We start from the raw sequence: 25,885 nt of genomic DNA, 5'->3' as shown, positions 1-25,885 counted from the left end.
ATTGGTGCAACCGCACAGGGGCTCAAGAGGTAAAGGGGCCATGTCTACCTCCAAAGCAGATGGGATTTTGCATTATGATGAGCTATTGGGCTGCAAAGGGCTCATATACTGTTATTGCACAGGGGCCCCCTTCTGCCTGTGTCCGCCAGCGTACGGGGTTATCAGAATTCGGGCATTTTTGGAAAAATGATACTGTATAATGACCAAGAAAGGGGTGAGAACACTAAGGAGTGTCCGTATGGGATCATTACTGGGCATGTGTTACATACATTGCCCTCTCCTTATAGTTGGGAGCAGGGGTATAACAACAAAAGGTGCTGGGGTTGCAAACGCACCCGGGCCCTGGAGCCCAGGGGGCCCCAAAAGTCCCTTTTTCTTATGTAAAAAGACCAATGCTATTAAAGACTTGAAATAATTGGGGGCTCCGTTGGATCTTTTGCATTGCGGCCCATGAGCTTTAAGTCACGCCACTTGTTGGGAGACATTACTGAAATTTTTGGGGGTGGATTCGGGGTTTCTCTGTGCGCCCCGCTGGGGAAAACTGTATGTGCTTCGGTCAGAGAATTCATACGATTTATCACCAATTCTGCACCACTACTGTACACGTATACATGTATGCAGCGCCACATTGCTTCACGACACCGGTGCGCAGCGCTCCGTGTTGTATGACACAAGTGACACATGGTGGGCGGTCTGCTGATATAAAACATACATGGATTAAGATTTACTGCAGGTAAAGTAAATGACTCCATGTTAATAGGCGCAGTCACTGCTGCCAGGACAGTCCGCACATTCCTCAAGGCTGAGACTGCCCAGTAAAGCCCTATACACACCATGTGCGCGGCTCGTGTGTCCTCCACCTGCGTGACGTCACTCTCCCGCCGAAAGGTGTGTCCAAAATCTAGGAAAAACTTCTCAGAGGAAGTCCCGCCCTCAAACTTTTCCAAGATGTTGATTGGTCGCTAGGAAATCCGTCTCAACCAAGGCTGGAATCTGATTGGTCGTCGTTAGAGGAACGCTGAAGTGCCAAGGGGAGAATACAGGGAAAGTGAAGGGAGCGAGACCGGGAGAGACTTCGAAAGGCGCCGGACTACAATGATCTGAGGACCGGGGGACACTGCGATTTATGTACCTGGACCCGCCCAGAACTGCGAGATGAAGAGTTTAAAATCCCGGCTGAAGAAGCACGAAGTGACCATCACAGTGAGTGCAGGCAGGGTGGGACACATGGGGTCCTCAGGAGGTGACCATCACAGTGAGTGCAGGCAGGGTGGGACACATGGAGGGGATCAGGGGGTGACCATCGCAGTGAGTGCAGTCAGGGTGGGACACATGGGGTCCTCAGGAGGTGACCATCGCAGTGAGTGCAGTCAGGGTGGGAGACCATCGCAGTGAGTGCAGTCAGGGTGGGACACATGGGGTCCTCAGGAGGGGACCATCGCAGTGAGTGCAGTCAGGGTGGGACACATGGGGTCCTCAGGAGGTGACCATCGCAGTGAGTGCAGTCAGGGTGGGACACATGGGGTCCTCAGGAGGTGACCATCGCAGTGAGTGCAGTCAGGGTGGGACACATGGGGTCCTCAGGAGGTGACCATCGCAGTGAGTGCAGTCAGGGTGGGACACATGGGGTCCTCAGGAGGTGACCATCGCAGTGAGTGCAGTCAGGGTGGGACACATGGGGTCCTCAGGAGGTGACCATCGCAGTGAGTGCAGTCAGGGTGGGACACATGGGGTCCTCAGGAGGTGACCATCGCAGTGAGTGCAGGCAGGGTGGGAGACATGGAGGGGATCAGGGGGTGACCATCGCAGTGAGTGCAGTCAGGGTGGGACGCATGGGGTCCTCAGGAGGGGACCATCGCAGTGAGTGCAGTCAGGGTGGGACACATGGGGTCCTCAGGAGGTGACCATCGCAGTGAGTGCAGTCAGGGTGGGACACATGGGGTCCTCAGGAGGTGACCATCACAGTGAGTGCAGTCAGGGTGGGACACATGGGGTCCTCAGGAGGTGACCATCGCAGTGAGTGCAGGCAGGGTGGAAGACATGGAGGGTATCAGGGGGTGACCATCGCAGTGAGTGCAGTCAGGGTGGGACACATGGGGTCCTCAGGAGGTGACCATCGCAGTGAGTGCAGTCAAGGTGGGACACATGGGGTCCTCAGGAGGTGACCATCGCAGTGAGTGCAGTCAAGGTGGGACACATGGGGTCCTCAGGAGGTGACCATCGCAGTGAGTGCAGTCAAGGTGGGACACATGGGGTCCTCAGGAGGTGACCATCGCAGTGAGTGCAGTCAGGGTGGGACACATGGGGTCTTCAGGAGGTGACCATCGCAGTGAGTGCAGTCAGGGTGGGACACATGGGGTCCTCAGGAGGTGACCAACACAGTGAGTTCGGGCAGGGTGGGACACATGAGGTCCTCAGGAGGTGACCCAACACAGTGAGTGCAAGCAGAGTGGGACACATGGGGAGGATCAGGAGGTGACCCAACACAGTGAGTGCAGGCAGAGTGGGACACATGGGGAGGATCAGGAGGCGACCATCACAGTGAGTGCAGGCAGAGTGGGACACATGGGGAGGATCAGGAGGTGACCATCACAGTGAGTGCAGGCAGAGTGGGACACATGGGGAGGATCAGGAGGTGACCATCACAGTGAGTGCAGGCAGAGTGGGACACATGGGGAGGATCAGGAGGCGACCATCACAGTGAGTGCAGGCAGAGTGGGACACATGGGGGGGATCAGGAGGTGACCAACACAGTGAGTGCAGGCTGGGTGGGACAAAGTGGGGGGGGGCTCAGGAGGTGACCATCACAGTGATTGCAGGCTGGGTGGGACACAATGGGGGGGGGGGGGGGGGGGGGCTCAGGAGGTGGCCATCACAGTGAGTGCAGGCTGGGTGGGACACAATGGGGGAGCTCGGGAGGTGGCCATCACAGTGAGTGCAGAATGAGGGGCTCAGGAGGTGACCATCATAGTGAGTGCGGGCTGGGTGAGACACAATAGGGGGATCAGGAGGTGACGGTCCCAGTGAGTGCAGAATAGGTGGGATACATGGGGGCTCAGGAGGTGGCCATCACAGTGAGTGCAGGCTGGGTGGGACACAATGGGGGGGGGGGGTTCAGGAGGTGACCATCACAGTGAGTGTCGGCTGGGTGGGACACAATGGGGGGGGCTCAGGAGATGGCCATCACAGTGAGTGCTGAATGGGGGGGGGGGGGGGGGGTCAGGAGGTGACAATCACAGTAAGTGTGGACTGGGTGGGACACATGGGGGGGATCATGAGGTAACCATCACAGGGAGTGTGGGCTGGGTGGGATACATGGGGGCTCAGGCATAATGTATCTCAACCTGTGTGGCATGGATTGATGGGATTTGTAGTTTGCTATTGCAGGGTTTTAACCCCTTAGGGCAGGGTTCCCCAACTCCAGTCCTCAAGGCCCACCAACAGGCCATGTTTTCAGGATTTCCTTAGTATTGCTCAGGCAATAATTCCATCACCTGTGCAATACTAAGGAAATCCAAAAAACATGACCTGTTGGTGGGCCTTGAGGACTGGAGTTGGGGAACCCTGCCTTAGGGGGTGAATCAAATAATTTTCCATTTTTTAACTTGTTCCATTTCTGTCTTGTGTAGGGTGTGGGCATGCAGTGGTTAAGTGCTCCTCCTATTTGTAGTGATTATAGGCAGATCTGCTCATGAGTCAGGACATCGCCTGTGGCCTGGGGTTCTGATGCTGTGGGTGGAGTTGGGCCGTCGGTTTCCTTTTTGCTTTGACCGTCCTGCTTGTAATGTGGTTTTACTAGCCTGGGCAGTGTGACATGGTACATGCATCGCATGGCTTTTACTGTCGGCCATTCATGATCACATTGACATGTAGGTGTCTGGTTATTGTTTGTGAGCTTTAGGTGCGTCAGGTCACAGTGACAACGCCTGCCCTAATTGTTTTCTACACAGTCATGCCGACAAATATCAATACATTGAACAGATTTCCATTCATGGCGCAGAATAGTATCTGCAGACATAGGACGATGGCGGAGCCTCCCATAAATGTGCAGACCTTGGGGCGAGCGGGTGAGAAGGATCCATCAGAATGGATCACTGTGGATCTTTATAGATAAGTGGTCATCTCTGCTGTCCATAGATGTTAAACTGCGTCCAGTTGAGTCATTATTCTATTATCTTGTTATTCCTTTGGTATTACTTTGTTACCGTAGACATAACTGGTTTATTTGGGGATTGAATTATTAATGCTTTTTTTTTTTTTTTTTTTTAATCTTCTGACCATTTGGAACAAAAAGTTCTGAGATTTCTGCTTATACAAAATAAGAAAATATTGCCCCATTCATTAAAGGGGATTCCAGTTTTATGTAAAGAATGGTTAATGGCGTACTCTCATTCTATAAAGTGACTGCACATTCCTAGGATATGCAAACGCTTTATGGCGGGTGGTGAAGCCCGGAGGACCCATCTCTGGGACATTACATTTTTATCTCCTCTATCCGGGCCTGAGAAAGGCTCTGCTTTCTGTTTTCTCACCATCTGATCTTAAGTAATGCTTCCAATTTTTGGATTTGTATATGTGGTTTTGATAATTTGCACAAATTTTTGCATGAAAAGGGCTTTTATTTCTGTTTTGGGTTAGTTACATTACCTTCCAGCTGTTGGTGGGAGGACACTGTTTTTGTGGTATCTATTCCCCCCCATATTCCATCAGAGTGGGTTGTGATCTAAAAAGATGCTTTCTGAAATGATATACTTTGCCTCATTTCTTTACAAATTTCAAGATCTCTGCTGCTATGGAATACATTTTCACCGTCCAGTAGATGATAATCTTTGCAGAGATAATTATGACAAGTTAGTACCCAGACCAGACACAAGTCGTATGCTTAATAAACAGCCAGGATTCCAGAATGATACATCATATGCTGATAAACTGCAGCAAACCCTGAGAGATTTGTGTTTCTGATGTGTTTAGCTCATGGAATATTGCCTAGATTGGATACAGTAGCAAACTGATCTTGTAGAGATGAGCAGAGCAGCGCCATCAACTGTGTAATGGCCGCTTCCAGGTACTGCAGATTAGCCCCTATTCAAATGAATAGGACTGGATCTGCAGTACCTGCCAGCAGCTTCTACACAGTTGACGGAGCTGTGCTGTTCAGCGCAGCAATTGCTACCATGATGCCTGCAGCAACACCAAGATCAGCTGATTGGTGGAGGTGCTGGCTGTCAGACCCCCACTGATCTGCTATCGATGACCTATCCAATGGGTATGTGATCAATCTAAAAGTAATGTAGCAACCCTGAAGACACAAGTCCATCCAGTTCAACCTATCAAATATTAAAGGGATTGTCTGGCGTTTTAAAAAAATTTTTCATCCTAAAATAACAAACTGGGTCCCCTTCTGTCATCCCCAGGGATATAGCGTAGGTGATGTCTGCTCCAGAAACCATGACTGTGTCATCCGGATGTCACTAGACCTTACAAGCTTGTGATTGGCTGCAGCCTCTAGGTGACTGGAGTACTGTGAAATGTTTCTCTGATTGCTTGCTATTCCAGTCGCTTGACCGCTGCGGTCAATCACTGGTTTCAGTAGTCCTGCAACATCTGGATGGCCCAGTCTTCTCTTCAGCTGCACACTCCTGCACAGGATCCATGGAGGGACTGGAGATGAATATGCATTTTGTTTTTATGACTCCTCATTCCTAAGAAAATATAAAAATGTACTGCCAGACAACCCCTTTAATGCAAATAACCAGAGACCTTTAAAATGGACAGAAATGAAAACAAAGTTTACTCTAAAGTTGCGGAGCAGTGAGGTGATCAATGTTGTAGTCCTGGCATCATGTGTAGTATTTTTTTATTTCCTCTGTTGTACAGGAAGTACAGCTGTCCTTTCCTATGAACATCCAGATGTAGGAGCAGAGATAAAAGGATTTTTTCTCAGACGCTCCACCTCTCTTATGGATTGGCTGTGTGCAGTGACTTCATTGAGAATGAGCTGCAATACCAGGCACAACTTGTGGAAGAAAAAAAAAAAAGCAGACTCTTTTCCTAATAGCGGAATACTCCTTTAAAATTTGAAAGGAGTTGTCTATCCTTTTGGCAGGAGTGCACCGCTCCCCGTGCTTCCTGCTTGATTGACAGTTTTAGACTGTGGCATTGTCACGCTGCTGACCCAATCTATGCTTTGCTTCTGTGTAATGAGGTGTGCAGTTGCTTCGAAGCTGGCTGTGGATTGCCTTAGAGCAGCGCTTACTAGTTCCATAGGAAAGAGCTTGTAACCACTGTGCATGTTTAGCCTTAAGCAACCAGCTGTAAACAGTAAAACTAAAATTTTCTTAGTTCTTGAGAACAAAGTGGATTTTTTATAATAATTACATGGTTACTTGTTTTCACAAGCACTTAGCAATTACTTTCAAACATGAGAATTAATCCTTTAAAGCGAATCTATCAGCAGGATTTCACATCCCAAAATATTTCTATGACCATGTAGCTCTTTCAAAGACAAGTCCAGCAATACCTTTTTACATGGCCAGTTTGTTTCTCCTTTAGGGCAGATGCTGACGACCGTGTAATCTCTCCGAGAGAGGATTTTGCAAAACTCTGATCAGAGCGTGATACAATTCTCTCAGATGAGAAGATGGAGAAAAAAAAATTATCTCTTATCTTCTCCATTTAGTTTGTCCGTGCAAATCGGACTGCACTTCGATGACATCCGAGTGCAGTCTGATGGTTTCCACGCATTCATTGACTTGCATGGCCGAGTACGATCCGAATATCTGAGCAAACTCTGGTATGCTGTGTAAAAAATCTGACCAAGAGCGATCCTCTGTTTTGTCACATCACACTTGGAATGAAAACATGCTTGTCTGCACCTGCCCTCACTGACAAATCAGTGTTTATATAGATATGCAAATGAGGCTGAAGATCTGAAGCCTCTGTCACTCCAGCTCTAATCCCAGCCCATAGCCGCCTCCATCTCTTTTTTGTCTGAAGTTACACTGCATAGTCTGTCAGTCACTAAGGAGGAGGCGGCGCTGGGTGGAGAGTAGAGCTGGAGTGATAGGGGCTTCAGATCTACAGCCTCCTTTTCATATGCATTAAAATGCTGATTTCTCAGTAACAAAGGAATGGACTGGCCATGTAAAGGTATTGCTGGACTTGTCTTTTGAAGAGCTACATATACATAGTAATAATAATGTTTTTATTTATATAGCACCAACATATTCCGCAGCGCTTTACAATTCTGGAGGAAACCCACACAAACATGGGGAGAAGATACAAACTCCTTGCAGATGTTGTCCTAGGTGGGATTTGAACCCAGGACCCCAGCGCTGCAAGGCTGCAGTGCTAACCACTGAGCCACCTTCACACATAGTTTAGGGTGTGAAATCCTGCTGACAGATTCCCTTTAAGACTAGTCGTATGCAATTTTTGAAGATGGATTCACACAAGCTGCTTCTGTCTGGCACAGATTTGCTGGCAGTGAATCCACCAAAACATCCATGCAGATTTCACCTTTTATAGCCTGTTCACACATTGCTGAAATGCTGTGACTTTTTCATTGGATCTGGGGCAGAGAATCCAGAGCTTACTACAGTAGAAGCAAAGTGGATGAAATTTTGCCAGATGTCATCCACACGCTACAGAAAAAAAAATCTGCGGTGTGCATTGAACTATGACGCAGACTTTAGATTTGCAAAATGTCAGCATATAGTGTGGATATTCACCATGAACTTCACACTTTGTCGTACATAAGGTAAAACCTGTATGCAGGACATACGGATCTTGTCACAGGTTTTATTGCAGAGAATTTGTATGTGTGATTGTACTTTTGCATCTGTAGCCTGCTGCTGCTGCACCACTTCGCCTTCACCACTAATCCTCATTTACACCTCATTCATTTGCTTTTATATGTATGGTTCTTCTATATGGGGGATTGCAATATGTTATTCTATAGGAAGGAGCCATTTAATCACTTATCCCACCCCATAACATTTTTTACAAACCGCTGATGATAATCAAATAAAATGGCAAAAGGAGTAATCCGCGCATTACCAATGCCCTGCTGCCCTCACACCTGATCTCTCTTCTTATGGTCACAGAACAAATGAAAGACCATCCTGTGTGCATAGTCCGTCCTTGTTCTCGGTTGCACATGTCCTGTTCATAAAGGATGATGTGCTGCTGAAAACGTTGATTATTAGGCCGGTTTCACACGTCCGTGTAAAACTGGTACCAGAGATGTCCGTGTCACACATGTGGCAACCGTGTGCCTCATCAGGATCACACGGACGGCACCTGGGAATCAGCGCTACAGTTAGCGCTGTTCCCAAGTGCCGGGTGCTGAACGCTGCCCTCATCATGGATGGTTCCTGTCGGCGCTGCAATCAGCACCAGCAGGGACAATGATGAGGGTAGTAATAGTGTCTGCTCTCGCAGTGTCCACCTGTAAAAATGAGAATAAAATAATAAAATCCTTATGTCTTATCCTTTTATGTTGTTTTATACAATTTTCAGTGGTTAGCAAAATGGATCTATAGGCTTGGCTTAACCCTTTAAGAACCCAAGGTGAATTTACCTGCTTGTGATATAATACCTCAGGTCAGATCAGAAACAATAGCTTTTCTAACATTGCAGAATAGCTGACTCATGTACACGAAGCTTGGCTATAATCTTGGTGCTTGCCAAGATGCAAACCTGAACTCTTAACAACTTAAGTCTTAAAGTGAAGCCGCACAAAGTAGGTAATTGCAAATAAAAATAAAATTGGTAAGTCAAGGAAGACAAAGTGAACCTCTGCAATCACACTTTGCTATTGGGATACATTGGTGATTGATACATTGGCATGAAGGGTGTGTGGTTAGCATTGTTACCTTCCAGCATCTTCACCTTGTGTTTGGCTGGGCTTTCTCCTGGTTCCACCATTGCACCCTAGCAGGCTCTGCTGTGTGATGGGAAAAACAGCTCTGCATGACGTTTTTATTTTGTCCTACAAAACTGTGGACCGTTCAGAGAGACCTAGTGGACCCTACTGTAAGGCCACGGTCACACGTTCAGTATTTGGTCAGTATTTTACCTCAGTATTTGTAAGCCAAAACCAGGAGTGGAACAGTCAGAGGAAAAGTATAATAGAAACACGTCACCACTTCTGTATTTATCACCCACTCCTGGTTTTTTGCTACAAATACTGAGGTAAAATACTGAGCGTGTGAACATGGCCTTAGTCAGTGCACACGTCGTCTTGCAGGTGGTGTTAGTCACGTGTCTGTTCTAGCATATTCAAAGAATGCAGGCTGTTTTAGGTTATGTTTCGACAATGATTGACATCTCGTATTTTCGCTGCTCAAGAAACACAGCGTCTTACAGTCCTAGTGGATGGGATTATAGAAATCTCATCTCGTGCCCTTTGTGCTTTTTTTTGTTTTGTTTTTTTTTACTGATCTGCAGTGTGTGTTTCAAATTTGCCACAGGTTAATTTCCCTTGTAAGTACGCTGAGTATTATGTGCAGATTTCCCCTATAGAATTGTGGAAAATCAAATGCATTTACTCCGCACAAGATCGTATAAATAAAGTTTTGTCAAAGCCAAATACCAGGAAGTATCCAAAACAAAGCCGCATTATTTAAAGAGAACCTATGATCAGGATCAGGCATGTTAAACTAAAGGTATGGGCCTAAAGGTGCTGTCCTACTGATTTAATAGGTGCCTTCCATGTAGAAATCCGCTGCCTGACTGTTTAATCATCATTGGAAGTTTGGGTGTAATAAGCTGTTCGTGCATCGGGGCGGGACTGTGTAGGGTCTTCGGCTCTGGTATGGTTCCTCAGCTGCCTCCGTTGTTCGTAACTTCTTACTGTTTAAAATTTAACGCCGGTGCTGACGGCTCTTGTACAGATTGATCTGATTGCGGGCTTCAGTAAAATAGTGTTGGCGCATGCGCACATTAACCTCCCTTCGGTCTTCAGTAGAGTGGTGTCCGTAGCGGCGCATGCCCAGGTTGAGATCTCGGCTTGTCATTCAACCGAGATCTAAATCTGCTCACTTAATCCGACACCGGCGCAAAATTTTAAACAGCATGAAGATACGAACACCAGAGGCAGCTGAGGGGCCATGGCAGAGCCGAAGACCCTTCTCACAGCCCGAACAGCTTATTGCACCCAAACGTCCAATGATTAAAGAACAACCAGGTTGTGGATTTCTACATGGAAGGGACCTATTAAATGAGTAGAACGGCGCCTTTCTGCCCATACACTTAGGCTGTGTGCCCACGATGCGTTTTTTAAGCGTTTCCGCAGCGGCAAAAACTCTGCAGAAATGCTTAAAAACGCATGGTAGAAGGCCTGCCATGTTCCCTAATGATAATCCACATGTGGTGTGGGAATGCTGCGGAAATTTCCGCTGCGGATTATCATTGCGGAAAAAAACGCAACACTACCAATTATTTTGCGGAAGCGCTGCGTTTTCGCCGCCATTGACTTGCATTGGAACGCATGGATTCCGCATCACTGTAAATGTAGATGCGTTCCATTGTGCGCATGGTACCCGGGTCTGGAGGACAGGAGACTCTCCTCCAGACCGGGGTACCATAGAACCTGTGAAAAAAAGAATAAAATAAAAAATAAATGTTATATTTAACTTCTGACGGCCCCCGCTGCGGTGGACTGACGGACCTGCGCTGACGTCATAGTCATGTGACGGGTCACGCGATGCTGACGTCGGCAGGTCCTTCAGTGTACCGCGATCTTCCGGCAGCCAGGACGGAGCGAAGCAAGACTCCGGGGGCCATCGGAAGGTAAGTATAGATTTATTTTTAACCATTCTTTAAGGTCACACTATATAAATCCATCCTTTTGCATGGATTTATATAGTGTGACCAAGTTGATAAGCACTTTCCAAGTGATGCTAAAATCGCTTGGAAAGCGCTTGTCAACCCGCATGCGGAAATGCAAGTGAAGAACGCTTCACATCCGCTTGTCCCTGGCAGGAAAAACACATGTACAATCCGCATGCGTTTTTTCTGCCAGGGCCTGAGCATTTTTGCATCGTGGGCACATAGCCTTAGTTTAACATGCCTGATTATGATGACAGGTTCTCTTTGAAGCATGACATGCCAACAAGAGACAAAAACCGCAGCATCAAAAATGCAATAAAAAAAATGAAAAAAGACGCAAGTAATTTAATTTAACCAATAGGCGCAGAAATGCTGCAAAAAATTTTCAACTGCAAAAACTCCCCAAATACTCATTGTGGGAATATAGCCTTAAAGGGAATCTGTCACCCCCCCCCCCACCCCCGGGCGATATCAGACCTCTACTATGGCCATACAGGGTATAGAAAAGTAAATGTATACTTACCTTTATGGCCCATAGCAGAGGTCTGATTGCAGAGAAAAGCACTTTAATCAATCCCTTTTTCCACAGGCTTGGTGTCCGGGGGACGCCAAGCAATCCCCGCCTATGTGTTTATTATTCCCCTAAATCCCCACCTCTCTGCTTAATTATCATATCCCCTCCTTCCCTGCACATCACAGGGCCCTGTGACGTGCACTGTGCTCCCGGACATGCGCAAAGCGCCGCTCACATAGAGCACTCTCTGCTTCATCCTGGCCCCGTCTGCCTGTGCACTGCGCCGCAGGGTTCTATTGTGCGGGCGCCGGAAAGTGACAGTGACCCCCTGTGGAAAAAGGGATTGATACAGACCTCTGCTATGGGCCATACAGGTAAGTATAGATTTACTTTTCTATACCCTGTATGGCCATAGTAGAGGTATGATATCGCCCAGGGGGTGACAGATTCCCTTTAAGGTAACCTGTCACCAGGTTCTTCCCATATAAAGTAGGACCAGCACCTGTAAAGGACACGTCATTTACATGAAGCAGGGAAGGAGGAAGGCGATCATAAGAGAGGAGGCGCCGGTTCAATAACAGAGACTTACATCTGATCGGACATCACTGTATGGGGCTATAATAAAAGGTCTTTTTGTGTTATGCAGAGCACATTGATGACAACAGCATTCTAGAATGCTGTATATGAGGGTGTACAAGTGCTGGCCGCAATTTATATGGTAAAAACCTGGTGACAGGTTGCCTTTAAAGTACCTCTATGTTGTATTGACAGTGCCTTAACCTGACCTTAAAGATAGCCTGTCACAAAGTCAAAAGTGGGCAGTTTTTGCTCTTTGTATTCTACATAACCCCTAAATAGTCCAGTTTTTTTTTGTTTGTTTTTTTTTTAAATCCGCCATAAGGCTCCAGAGAGATGGCCTTTTTCATTTAGAGCTTATTTTTATAGTCTTTACAAGGGTTGTGGCTTTAGGCTGCTCAGCATTATTACCCTGAGAGCAACGCCTCCATGGGAAAGGCCCATATCTCTGGAACCATATGGCGGATTTGAAAGAATGAAAAATGCACTCAGTGGAGCTGCGGGGATAATCAGACCAAAAACTGGCCATTTTTTACTTGGTGCCAGGTTCTCTTTAAATTGCACTATTCACTTTTAATTTAGAATCTCCACACCTGGTGCTCTCAGTTATGCTACTGCTGCCTCCTTCTTTCAGATCGGTGTTTTAGGCCACTTACACACATTCAATATTTTTTTTTAACAGGCAAAGCCGAAGATAAAAACAAAATAAGCAAATACCCTGCAGTAAATAAATAGCAACAGTGCATGGTGTACTTAGTTAACATAATTTTGATAAAAAAAAAATTTAAAAGCCATCCCACCTTGTCACACTGACCCTATTCATGTACATTCACGTAGTTCCCCATGGCTAGGTTAGCCTGGTCTCTGTCCTTTTCAGCATTTATTCACATTTTACTTCATTTGATATATGGTAAGGTTTTAATATTAGAGATTAGGACCGTCCCGAATAGGGTCACCGTGACGTGGTGGGACGGCTTTTACGTTGTTGTTTTTTTAATCAATATTATGTTTCCAAGCACCCTATATTATTTTCATTCACTATTGTTATTTATTTACTGCAGGGTATTTGCTTATTTTGTTTTTATCTTGAGTTTAGACTTGAAAGCACTTCAGTTTCCTTGTCCACAGCATGCTGATGACATTGTGAACTCTCATCTATTGGCCTGGTACTGTAATTTGCTGCATGTATTATCTGCCCAATTCTGGTATTCGCGTACCCGTAAAGTCATTATACTGTTACAGGTTTTTTCAGATCATGAAGTTTTGCTGCATTTACGTAAAAAAATTCCCTTATGAGAAAATAAGATGTTTTGTGACCAGAGCATTAGGGCAAGGGACAGGAAACTATTGGCAGCGGCCTGTAGTCAGCAGAATATATGAAAATAATCGGTGGACAACTCTAAAGCCTCATTCAAACATCCGTTTTTCACATATGTGTATTATACTTTTTTTCACAGAACACGTACCTATTAATCTCTGGGGCTGTTCACATGTCTGTGTTTTTTTTCATTTTTTTTTATGGAATTGTATTAATGCAGGCGGCTGTATTTACAGAGTAAAAACTGGATCTAATTCCATCTTGTGCAACCATCTTAGATTACTTGATTGATTACATGTACAGTACAGACCAAAAGTTTGGACACACATTCTCATTTAAAGATTTTTCTGTATTTTCATGACTATGAAAATTGTACATTCACACTGAAGGCATCAAAACTATGAATTAACACATGTGGAATTATATACTTAACAAAAAAATGTTAAACAACTGAAAATATGTCTTCTATTCTAGGTTCTTCAAAGTAGCCACCTTTTGCTTTGATGACTGCTTTGCACACTCTTGGCATTCTCTTGAGGAGCTTCAAGAGGTAGTCACCGGATATGGTCTTCCAACAATCTTGAAGGAGTTCCCAGAGATGTTTAGCACTTGTTGGCCCTTTTGCCTTCACTCTGCTGTCCAGCTCACCCCAAACCATCTAGATTGGGTTCAGGTCTGGTGAGTGTGGATGCCAGGTCATCTGGCGTAGCACCCCATCACTCTCCTTCTTGGTCAAATAGCCTTTACACAGCCTGGAGGTGTGTTTGGGGTCATTGTCATGTTGAAAAATAAATGATGGTCCAACTAAACGCAAACCGGATGGAATAGCATGCCTCTGCAAGATGCTGTGGCAGCCATGCTGGTTCAGTATGCCTTCAGTTTTGAATAAATTCCCAACAGTGTCACCAGCAAAGCACCCCCACACCATCACACCTCCTCCTCCATGCTTCACGGTGGGAACCAGGCATGTAGAGTCCATCCGTTCACCTTTTCTGCGTCCCACAAAGACATGGTGGTTGGAACCAAAGATCTCAAATTTGGACTCATCAGACCAAAGCACAGATTTCCACTGGTCTAATGTCCATTCCTTGTGTTCTTTAGCCCAAACAAGTCTCTTCTGCTTGTTGCCTGTCTTTAGCAGTGGTTTCCTAACAGCTATTTTACCATGAAGGCCTGCTGCACAAAGTCTCCTCTTAACAGTTGTTGTAGAGATGTGTCTGCTGCTAGAACTCTGTGAGGCATTGACCTGGTCTCTAATCTGAGCTGCTGTTAACCTGCAATTTCTGAGGCTGGTGACTCGGATAAACTTATCCTCAGAAGCAGAGGTGACTCTTGGTCTTCCTTTCCTGGGGCGGTCCTCTTGTGAGCCAGTTTCATTGTAGCGCTTGATGGTTTTTGCAACTGCACTTGGGGACACTTTCAAAGTTTTCCCAATTTTTCGGACTGACTGACCTTCATTTCTTAAAGTAATGATGGCCACTCGTTTTTCTTTACTTAGCTGCTTTTTTCTTGCCATAATACAAATTCTAATAGTCTATTCAGTAGGACTATCAGCTGTGTATCCACCTGACTTCTGCACAACACAACTGATGGTCCCAACCCCATTTATAAGGCAAGAAATCCCACTTATTAAACCTGACAGGGCACACCTGTGAAGTGAAAACCATTTCCGGTGACTACCTCTTGAAGCTCATCAAGAGAATGCCAAGAGTGTGCAAAGCAGTCATCAAAGCAAAAGGTGGCTACTTTGAAGAACCTAGAATATAGACATATTTTCAGTTGTTTGACACTTTTTTGTTAAGTATATAATTCCACATGTGTTAATTCATAGTTTTGATGCCTTCAGTGTGAATGTACAATTTTCATAGTCATGAAAATACAGAAAAATCTTTAAATGAGGTGTGTCCAAACTTTTGGTCTGTACTGTATATTACACTGTTATGAACGCATCATACAGCTTAATTTCATATAATAGTACTTTGCAGGCAGCACCCGGACTCCCTACAGTCTTTTACTACACAGGTACTGGGCGACTCTGCGTGGCAATGTGTTGTCTCTTACAGTAGATTATCTTTTATAATATGCCATCTGATAAAACACACCATTATTTCTTTCCTTCATAGATCCTATATGAACTCTGTATACTCCTGTGTGGCATTGGAGGTGCAGTATGGGGCAATACGTTTCTCTGGATGCCGTATATAACTTCATGTTTGCTGTAGAGAGGCTCAGCTAACCTGTGATCTGCCGTGCTGAGACCTTTCCTATTGCTTTCAGGGGGCCTGACGACGTGGAGGGCTCGCCGATCCTATATGTGACCACTCACTTTGATTTTTTTTTCTTTAAATATAATAAGTCCGTCCGGACTGGTATTCTTCCCTTATCTGTACTGAGGCATTTGCTGTGTTTATTCCAGAATCTCAGCCCACTTTCTGGGTTCTGTCTCCCACATACATCCGAGGACCTTCTGCGTTCCTTAAATTCCAGCCTCAGGGTGTGTGTATCTGGGGTGGGTGCTATTTTTCTTTTTTCTGGATAGTCTTATTTTATACATGATTAAATTCCTCATCATGATGAGCTTATTGAATCCAGATGTTAAACCACCTTATGCTGCATTTTTTATAAGATCCTCTGATCTCACAGGAGTCCTACTGAATGGGGGGGGTGGGAAGCACAGTGACCTCCTTGTAAAGAATTTAGTGGAGGGCTTTTTGGTTCCTCTTGGTTTACCACACCCTGACCTTATATCAGGCATGGGAAAAGTCCAGAAGATGGGCATTTATTGAGCATTTATGCTGCTGAAGCATAACTTTAAGGCATTTGTCATTCTTACCTGATCTTTTCTTGCCTCCAAAAGTAAGAACGATTTTTCCATCCCTGCCCTACAGGCATTTTTTTTCAGTTACTGTTGTATTTGATCGAGACTTTGACTAAGAAATTTGTATACATAGAGCTAATCATACACAGTCATCAAAGGTGACCAAATTCACCAATCTATTTTACATCATGAGACTTTAATGTTCCCCTGTCTATGTGGGGGTTGGTTAGAAGGATCAGGCTGATTTCTCCCATAACCATATTTCCTACAGAAGACATGTTGCCGTCTTTAGTAAATAAAAGTAGTAAAACACCATAAAGGTAAAACTGTCAGCTAACAGCTATGGAATATATTTGGCCACATTAGTAGGGTTTTTCATTTGACATATAGTCAGATGCTGAAACCTACTGAAACTGATCATACGGTTATAATTTAAAGGAAGTCTGTCAATGCAAAATGAATGTTCAAGCAAAGCACAAATGCTTAAGCCCCCGTCTCACATAGCGAGATCGCTAGCGAGATCGCTGCTGAGTCACGGTTTTGGTGACACCAACAGCGACCTCACCAGCGATGTCGCTATGTGTGACACTTTGCAGCGATCAGGCCCCTGCTGTGAGGTCGCTGATCGCTGCAAAATGTCCTGGACCATTTTTTGGTCTTTGCCCTCCCGCTGGTCATCACACATCGCTGTGTGTGACCAGCGGGACCAGCAATCAGGCTGGTAACCATGATAAACAGCGCGTTACTAGGGGCACACGCGCACTTAGTAACCCGCTGTTTATCATGGTTATTAGCCTGCTAAAGTGAGCGGTAACCTCCCGCTCACCGTAGCAGAGTGGTAACCATGATAAACAGCGGGTTACTAAGTGCGCGTGTGCCCCTAGTAACCCGCTGTTTATCATGGTTACCAGCCTGCTCCTGCTTCAGCAGCAGGCTGGTAACCAGGAGCAGGACATCGTGGAAAGATTCTTTCCACGATGTTGCTGCTCCCCTGATCGTTGGTGAGTCTGCCTGTTTGACAGCTCACCAGCGACCACATAGCGACGCAGCAACGATCCCTGACAGGTCGTATCGTCGGGATCGCTGTAGCGTCGCTATGTGTGACGGGGCCTTTAGTGTGAGCTTTGTGGCAAATCCGTTAGAGAGCACTTCTCAACTACTTGTTCTTTCATCTATCTCTCCTCTACTATTCCATGATTGATAGCTGTGGCTTTACAGGAAATAGATGTACAATAGGTCAGTGCACCTTCCCATCTAAATGTTTTCAAACATGGAACGGTGCGCCTGGTGTCCGTGTTTGGTTTGAATATTCATTTTGTGCTGAGAAACTCCCTCGAATGATGGCACAATTTCAGACGTCAACTCGTGGTCCTGGAGGATCTGCTGTTCGTGATGTGCTTGCTGGGGGACTGGTTGTCCTGTTAACTGCATTAGCTCTGCCAGACCCCTTCTCCTTCGCATCTGAGGCAGAAGCAGAGAATGGGGTTAGTTTAACTCATAAGCAGTCAGATGGCAAGTCCCCTGGAAAGCGATCACTGAGAGTGGAGCTTCCTGGACCACGAGATGTGGTTTGTATTCAGGCCATTGGTGCAGCTTTGTAATTAAGGTATATTCATTTTCAAAACATTGAAACAACTTTTTATGTCACCAGTCAAATTTTTTAAGATTTGCTCAAGGAGGATCTTTCAGCAATTATGTGAAACTGGCCACATCATGGACTAGTGGCTGCAGAGCTGAGTAAAATGTAGTTATATTTTAATCTATCCTCTCTGCTATGGAGATATTGGCTTCTAAAGTTTAGGTTATAATTTGTTACAAATTTCTGGTAACCCCCATTTGAACTGTCTCTTCGGATGTGTACTTCTACTTCTCCATAAGGTTGATCAACCATAAGCAGACATCATCATGTAGAGGAGACAAGGACACGCCCTTCTCTCCTCACTGATCTCTGCAACTTCTGTGTAGAGATGCAGCAAAGCGAATTTATCTCAGTATACTCGGCTCTCACCCATCCCCCACACTGACTGCCATGAAATATGATCTGGAAGTGTTTGTAAAGATGCATTATTCAGCTCTGCTGTATCTCTACACAACTGCAGAGATCAGTGAGGAAGGGTGTGCACTTTCCTCCCCTGTGTGCTGCTTGCTTTTGATTGATTGAACCTCATGCCGGTGAAGAAGTACACACCCCCAGAGACAAATCTCTGGTAACACCCATTTAAATGATAACCAGAACTTTACAAGCTGATAGAGGAGAAATAGAATAATATAAACCTTTTCCTCATCTCTATAGCCGTTACTCTATGATGATACCAGTTCAAACTGGTGAAAGGTCCTCTTTAAGCATGCACTCAGCAAACACATGTCCCTGGAGCCTATGGGACATAAGTCTGAGTTATTACAGTTCAATAATAGGGAGCCTTACAGATGTTATATGTAACCTAACTAGCTTTGTATTATGGATTTAAGGACATGTTCCCAGCTATCCTTACATCTAGCTATTTTTTTCACCCTCCCATGTAGCAGAGGGGAATCGATACAAAAACTGATTGCATAGTTGCTATGGGATCGTTCACATTCATCTAGCTTTCCGGGCTCTTCAAGTTGCTGGATCACAAAGTGCTGCATGTTGTATTTCTTTGGATCTTGCTAACCAGTTTTCATCTGTCTTTTCACCAGTTTCTACTATAAAACTGATGTCATTGTTGTGATCAGTTAATGCACAAAAAAACATATTGATGGCCCAGATGTATGGGAAAATGGTCTAGCAAACCATGAAAATATATATCAGTGCTCAGCATAAATGAGTACATCCCCTTTGAAAAGTAAGATTGTAATCAGTATCTCAATGAACACAAAAAACAATTTGCAAAATTTTGACCAGACAGTTTCCTAGAACTTTTTTTTTTTTTTTTTTTAATCCGTAAGGTTTATATAACTCATTCCAAAATATTTTTAGTCTTACTCAAATTAGTTGATTCAAAATACTATATGTGGTCGTTTTTGACGTGGGGTGTATTCATTTTTGCATGACCTCCATGGTTTTTAAGGACCGCACCAAGTCTTCTAGGCATGGAATGAACAAGTTGGTGACATATTGCGATATCCATATTCTTCCATTCTTCAAGAACGACCTCTTCTTTTACAACCTGGATGCTGGATGGAGAGTGAGGCTCAACTTGTCTCTTCAGAATTCCCCATATTTGTTGGGTTCCACATCAGAAGACACTTGGCCACTGCATCACTTTCACCCTGTTTTTCTTAGATGTGTTTTAAATCTTTGTCATGTTGGAAAAGGGCTCGTCTATCAAGGGCACAGAGTGAAGAGATCATCTCTATCAATGTAGAGTGGTACATCTGTCAATTTATAATACCATCAATGTAATATAGCTCCAAGACACCTGAAGCCCCACATAAGGACACTGCCACTACCATATTTTGCTGTAGACACCATGGATTTTTCTAAATGAATGATGTTCTGAACCCAACCAAAACACCTATGGGGAATTCTGAAAAGACAAGTTGTCATCACTCTCCATCCAGCATCCAGGCTCTAAAAGAGATTGTTCTCAATGGAAAAAGATATTGCAATATGTCACCAACTTGCTCATTCCATGCCTAGAAGACTTGGTGCTGTCCTTGAAAATCATGGTGGTCATACAAAATACTAGATGTAGTAGTTTTTCATGTGGGGTGTATTAATTTCTGCATCAGCTAATTTAAAACTGAAGATTTTGTAGTGCAAGTTATATTAGTATGAAAAGTTATAAAACTTGTTGTATTCTGTGAGGTACTGCGAGCACTAATATACAGTACAGACCAAAAGTTTGGACACACCTCATTTAAAGATTTTTCTGTATTTTCATGACTTTGAAAATTGTACATTCACACTGAAGGCATCAAAACTATGAATTAACACATGTGGAATTATATACTTAACAAAAAAGTGTGAAACAACTGAAAATATGTCTTATATTCTTGGTTCTTCAAAGTAGCCACCTATTGCTTTGATGACTGCTTTGCACACTCTTGGCATTCTCTTGATGAGCTTCAAGAGGTAATTACTGGAAATGGTCTTCCAACAATCTTGAAGGAGTTCCCAGAGATGCTTAGCACTTGTTGGCCCTTTTGCCTTCACTCTGCGTTCCAGCTCATCCCAAACCATCTCGATTGGGTTCAGGTCTGGTGACTGTGGAAGCCAGGTCATATAAGTTTCTTCCTGAAAATGATTGCAATCACAAATTCTTTGGTATTATTATCTTCATTTAATTTGCTTGCAAGGAAAAAACACAAAAGAGAATGAAGCAAAAATCAAATCATTGATCATTTCACACAAAACTCCAAAAAAGGGCCGGACAAAAGTATTGGCACCCTCAGCCTAATACTTGGTTGCACAACCTTTAGCCAAAATAACTGCAAACAACCGCTTCCGGTAATCATCAATGAGTTTCTTACAATGCTCTGCTGGAATTGTAGACCATTCTTCTTTGGCAAATTGCTCCAGGTCCCTGATATTTGAAGTGTGCCTTCTCCAAACTGCCATTTTGAGATTTCTCCACAGGTGTTCTATGGGATTCAGGTCTGGACTCATTACTGGCCACCTTAGAAGTCTCCAGTGCTTTCTCTAAAACCATTTTATAGTGCTTTTGGAAGTGTGTTTTGGGTCATTGTCCTGCTGGAAGACCCATGACCTCTGAGTGAGACCCAGCTTTCTCACACTGGGCCCTACATTATGCTGCAAAATTTGTTGGTAGTCTTCAGACTTCATAATGCCATGCACACGGTCAAGCAGTCCAGTGCCAGAGGCAGCAAAGCAACCCCAAAACATCAGGGAACCTCCGCCATGTTTGACTGTAGGGACCGTGTTCTTTTCTTTGAATGCCTCTTTTTTTTCCTGTACACTCTATGTTGATGCTTTTTCCCAAAAAGCTCTACTTTTGTCTCATCTGACCAGAGAACATTCTTCCAAAACGTTTTAGGCTTTCTCAGGTAAGTTTTGGCAAACTCCAGCCTGGCTTTTTTATGTCTCGGGGTAAGAAGTGGGGTCTTCCTGGGTATCCTACCTTACAGTCCCTTTTCATCCAGGAAATCCCACGTCGCTGATTGGTCAGGCCGCGGCCACTCAGCAACGCGGGATTTCAGAACAAGATGGCGGCCGTTAGCGGCTCACGCTCTTGGCGCTCCCACCCTCTGACGCTCCCACCCTCTGACGCTCACACGCTCACCCTATGCTAGCCGGTCATCTCCCGGCTGCTCGCAGCAGAAGTACCCCGACCGGCGGCCGATCCTCCAAAATTCATTAGGGGCCCCGGGGGGATACATTGGGGAGTTAATTTAAAGTAGTGCACAACCCATTTAAACACTGCTTCGCTGATGCATTTGAGCACTTATGGTAGGAACACTGCTCACAGACCTTGACGTATGTCCTTTTTGCAGGTAAGGTTACTGTTGTAACACATGGCCATTTTTGCCATGCACTTGCTGAGAGTGTTGGCATTCTCTTCCCTGGGTGATATCATGAACCGGACATTCCTTGTCCATCAGACAGAACATGATCTTGTGGATTAGGAATCCCTGTTGTATCTGTGTCCTCCAGTGTGAAAAGTACAAGCTCACGTTTCATATTCTTTTACATACAGCCTTTGCTATTATCTTTTTCAGGTTACACATATGCGTTAATACGGGATTATTTGTGTAGTTTTTCTCTTCGTTATGATGTTAACTATGTGCTGAAATCCGAGTCTTCCAGGAGTTTTCTGAAGCACAGGGTAGCCTTAAAGGATGATGTAATGAATGTTTATATAGTCTGCAATAGACGATCCTTATGTAACATAACAAAGGAAGAACAGTATGGCGAAAATCCAATAGAAATTAGCAAAAAGTAGAAACTGTTGTGAAATTAAAAATCTGCAGCATGATTAGAAATTCACACATTTTTTTTTTTCTTATCATTGCATTTTAATGGAGTTTCTTCAGCCCCCCTTTCCCTAACATTTTACTTGATTGTTGATTGATTTTTTTTGGGTGTGGAATTAACATTGAACATCCTCTACAAATCCACCACGAAGTCCTTGTAAAGTGGGTCTCTTGCCAGATCATCTGTCTTCAGCTCCAGTGAGATATTTTTAGAGTGTTATAATCTAGTTAGGGAAATCTAAGTGATATCACTTATAGGAGGCCAGTTGATAAGTCTCGAGTAGAAGGAAGAGCAACAGCCACCAATTCTACTTATGGATTTATGCAGGATGCCGGTATGTACATTTCATTGTTAGAAGATATGTAAAGATGCTCCAACTTCCACTACTGCATGACAAGTTACAGCCTAAAATAGATGGGTTTTATTTTCAATTGAAGAGGATTTTTTAGATCATCATATGACTTTCTATTCTTGTTCTACACAGTATTGCATTGCAGGGCTTTATTAGGGTATTTTTACTTGTTGAACTTTTGTTGCAAAATTTAAAATGTTTTGCATGGGATTTTTACAAGTATAGTCACAGAACTTTCTACAACTAATCTTAAGTCAGTTCCATTTTATTAATGATGAATTTGCCATCAGAATATGATTTGTGGTAAGGGCATAGTGAAGAGTATCCTGAGGAGTTTAATAACTATTGAGTTGTGAGCTTATAAAGAAGACTCTGATCTGTAGTAATTGCATTACATGATATTTGCCAAGGTTGGTTCCATTCCCCACATCTGATTCTGGTCATGTCTCTTTAGGCTGCGTGCCCACGGAGCATTTTCCAAGCGTTTATGCTGCTGAATTTCCACAGCAGAAACGCTTGGTAATCCGCCTCCCCATGGTCCCCAATGACAAGCCGCAATGTCAATGCCCATGCTGCGGATTTTTCTGCAGCATTTATGCTGCGCTCAAAAATCTGCAGCATGTCCATTAATTTTCCGGACACGCAGCGTAATCACCGCCATTGACTTGCATTGGACCGCGTGACATCCGCATCACTACATGTGGATAAGCGGATATACACGGTTCAATGTGCTGATGGTACCCAGGCCTGGAGGAGAGGAGACTCTCATCCGGACCCGGGTACCATAGAAACTGTATAAAAAAAAGAATTTAAAATAAAAAATAAAGCTTATACTCAACTTCCGGTGTCTTGCATTGCTCGCGCTGTTGTGAAGGACCTGCCATGACACGTCATTGAGTCATGTGACCTGACACATGACTGAATGACGTCACCGCAGGTCCTTCACAACAGCGCAAGCAATGCAAGACACCGGACAGAGCAGACAAAACACCGGGAGGACACCGGAAGGTTAGTATAAGCTTTATTTTTTTACCATTCTTATTCTTTTTTTTTTTTTTTTTTTTTTTTTTAAACTTACTTGGTCACACTACTATAAATCCATGCCGGTTGCATGGATTTATATAGTGTGAACAAGTTGTCAAGCACTTTTCCAAGTGATGCTAAAATCGCTTGGAAAAGCGCTTGATAACCCGCATGCAAAAACGCTTGACAAACGCTTCTACCTGGTGTGAAAAACGCATGTAAAAAACGCATGCGTTTTTCCTGCCAGGGAGATGCAGAAAAAATATGCAGCATTTCTGCATCATGGGCACATAGCCTTACACAGTTCTGATGGTGTACTAGCTCACAAGATGACGTCACCTGGTCAGATGTTTTCGGCTTATCCTATGAGTGCAATTTTAGATTTTAACAAGAAGAATGGGTTCATATTTGAAAGAGTTCAATGGGATTTAGACCCCAACTCATCGCTAGCCACTTCAGAACTCTCCAGCGCTTTGTTTCTATCCATTTCTGGGTGCTTCTTGAAGTATTTTTGGGGTCATTGTCCTGCTGGAAGACCCATGACCTAGGACACAAACCCAGCTTTCTGACAGTGGGCACTACATTGTGACTCAAAATCTTTTGGTAATCTTTGAAACCATATTTGACTGTAGGTACTGTGTTCTTTTCTTTTGTAAGCCTCATTCCTTTTTGGTAAACCGAAGAATTATGTGCGTTACCAAAAAGCTCTATTTTGCTCTCATCTGTCTACAAGACGCTTTCCCAGAAGAATTTTGGCTTACTTGCGTACATTTTGGCAAACTGGAGTCTATCTTTTTTAATGTTTGTGCTTCAGCTGTGGGGTCCTCTTGGGTCTCCTGCCATAGCGTTCGATTTCATTGACAGGTCAACTGATAGTTTGTGCTGTCACTGATGCACCCTGAGCCTGCAGGACAGCTTGCATTTCTTTGGAACTTGATTGGGGCTGCTTATCCACCATCCGGACTATCCTGTGTTGCAACCTTTCATCAATTCTTCTCTGCCATCCACGTCCAGGGAGATTAGCAACAGTGCCATGGGTTGTAAACTTCTTGCTTTATGTTGCGCACCGTGGACAAAGGAACATCAAAATCTCTGAAGATGGACTTGTAACCTTGAGATTGTTATTGTTCAACAATTTTGATTCTCATGTCCTCGCAGTTCTCTTCTCCTCTTTCTGTTCTTCATGTTTAGTGTGGCACACACGGACACACAATGCAAAGACTGGGTCAACTTCTCCCCTGTTTGTGGTTTCATGTGTGATTTTGGAAAGGTGCCAACTATTCAAATCGATAGGAGGCGGATGTGCAACACACTAGCTGATCGGGGGTGCCAGTTGTCAGACACTGACCAATCAGACATTGATTACCTATCCTGAGGATAGGTCATCAATGCTAAAGTAGTGGAGAATCTCTTTAAGTTCACCTGAAAAAGTGCTCAGAAAATGATTGAAAGCCTCTTCCTATTAATTGCTACTGATAAACAGCTTTGTTCTTATTCTCAGGCTTTAGAGAGTCTTTAGGTTTCCAAAGATATCAATTGGTTAAAAGAAGTGAGCTGATCATTTTTCTGGCATTTTCCACTATGGAGTATATAATAGAAGGCTAAAAAAAATATCCAGATGACACTTCGGTGTCTTTTTGAGAATTTTTCAAGTGATTTTTTTGCATTTAAAAAAAAAAAAAAGTTAACTTTTTTTAATTGCTTAGTGGTTTTCAAAAATGTCCGACATTTGCCACTAAAAAAAAAAAAAAACACATGAAAACTCATTGTTTTTGGTTTGGCTGTCTGGAAAATCTAATTGTGTGAAGATGAGAGATATATAATTTTAAGTATTTCAAAACAAAAATTCTAGTTTCATGGGGAAAAAATGGTAACAATAGGAAATTCCATATTACAAAAATGGTAAATGTAATAACCTTCAAGTCATAATGAACAAAGGCAAATCATTGTTACATTTCACTTAATTGCTTTGTTTATTCCTTCTTACCAGTGTCACAGATTTTGTGAAGTTATATCACTCACAGACTTTGTAAACCTGACCTAGTAATGTGTGAACTGTGAGGTCGTGTATAGGATCATAAGCTGATGAGTGGTAATGATAGAGACAAGTTCAATTAGTGAATGTCGCCGAACAGCAGGAAGGATGCGGGCCGGGTGATTGCTACTAAGTGTTCTGCACTAAAATCCCAGTATATCTCTTGGCTGTTAATCACTTTTCACAAAGTTCCGGTTATACCTGCCAGACAGGAACATACTCTGTTCACATGCACAATATATATCAAGAATTGCACTTATATGACAGGTAAACTGAGCTGCTGCACTGCTGCTTGTGAAACAGAGACTTTGATCTAGGGAATATAAATCACTACAGTAAAATGTCAGCTCACACTGGGACATGGAGATATACATATGTAATAGTAACCCGCAGCAATTTACCATCCTGCCTGCTTTCTGGCTATTATTAGAGCCTGTGTAACTCTACACATGATCACCGTGTGCCACAAATACGGTTACTGGAAATTCAGCAAAATACA

The 25,885-nt window shown here is 44.0% G+C and overlaps 1 protein-coding gene across 2 annotated transcripts in view; it reads left to right on the top strand.

Moving 5' to 3' along the window:
* Window positions 1-996: 996 nt before the first annotated feature.
* The window catches only part of UACA (uveal autoantigen with coiled-coil domains and ankyrin repeats), a 79,232-nt gene continuing 54,343 nt past the window's right edge, over window positions 997-25,885 (top strand). For both annotated transcript variants that reach the window (XM_073653490.1, XM_073653489.1), the window contains exon 1: window positions 997-1,203. In XM_073653490.1, coding sequence (XP_073509591.1) covers window positions 1,156-1,203 — 48 coding nt within the window. In that variant the 5' untranslated portion in view covers window positions 997-1,155. The remainder of the gene's footprint in view (window positions 1,204-25,885) is intronic.

The sequence above is a fragment of the Phyllobates terribilis genome, unplaced genomic scaffold (genome assembly GCF_046119375.1).
Source record: "Phyllobates terribilis strain yellow unplaced genomic scaffold, ASM4611937v1 Scaffold_11__3_contigs__length_659146591, whole genome shotgun sequence".
Classification (NCBI taxonomy): domain Eukaryota; kingdom Metazoa; phylum Chordata; class Amphibia; order Anura; family Dendrobatidae; genus Phyllobates; species Phyllobates terribilis.
The sequence above is the reverse complement of the archived record's forward strand: the minus strand, read 5'-3'. Positions and strand labels throughout refer to the sequence as shown.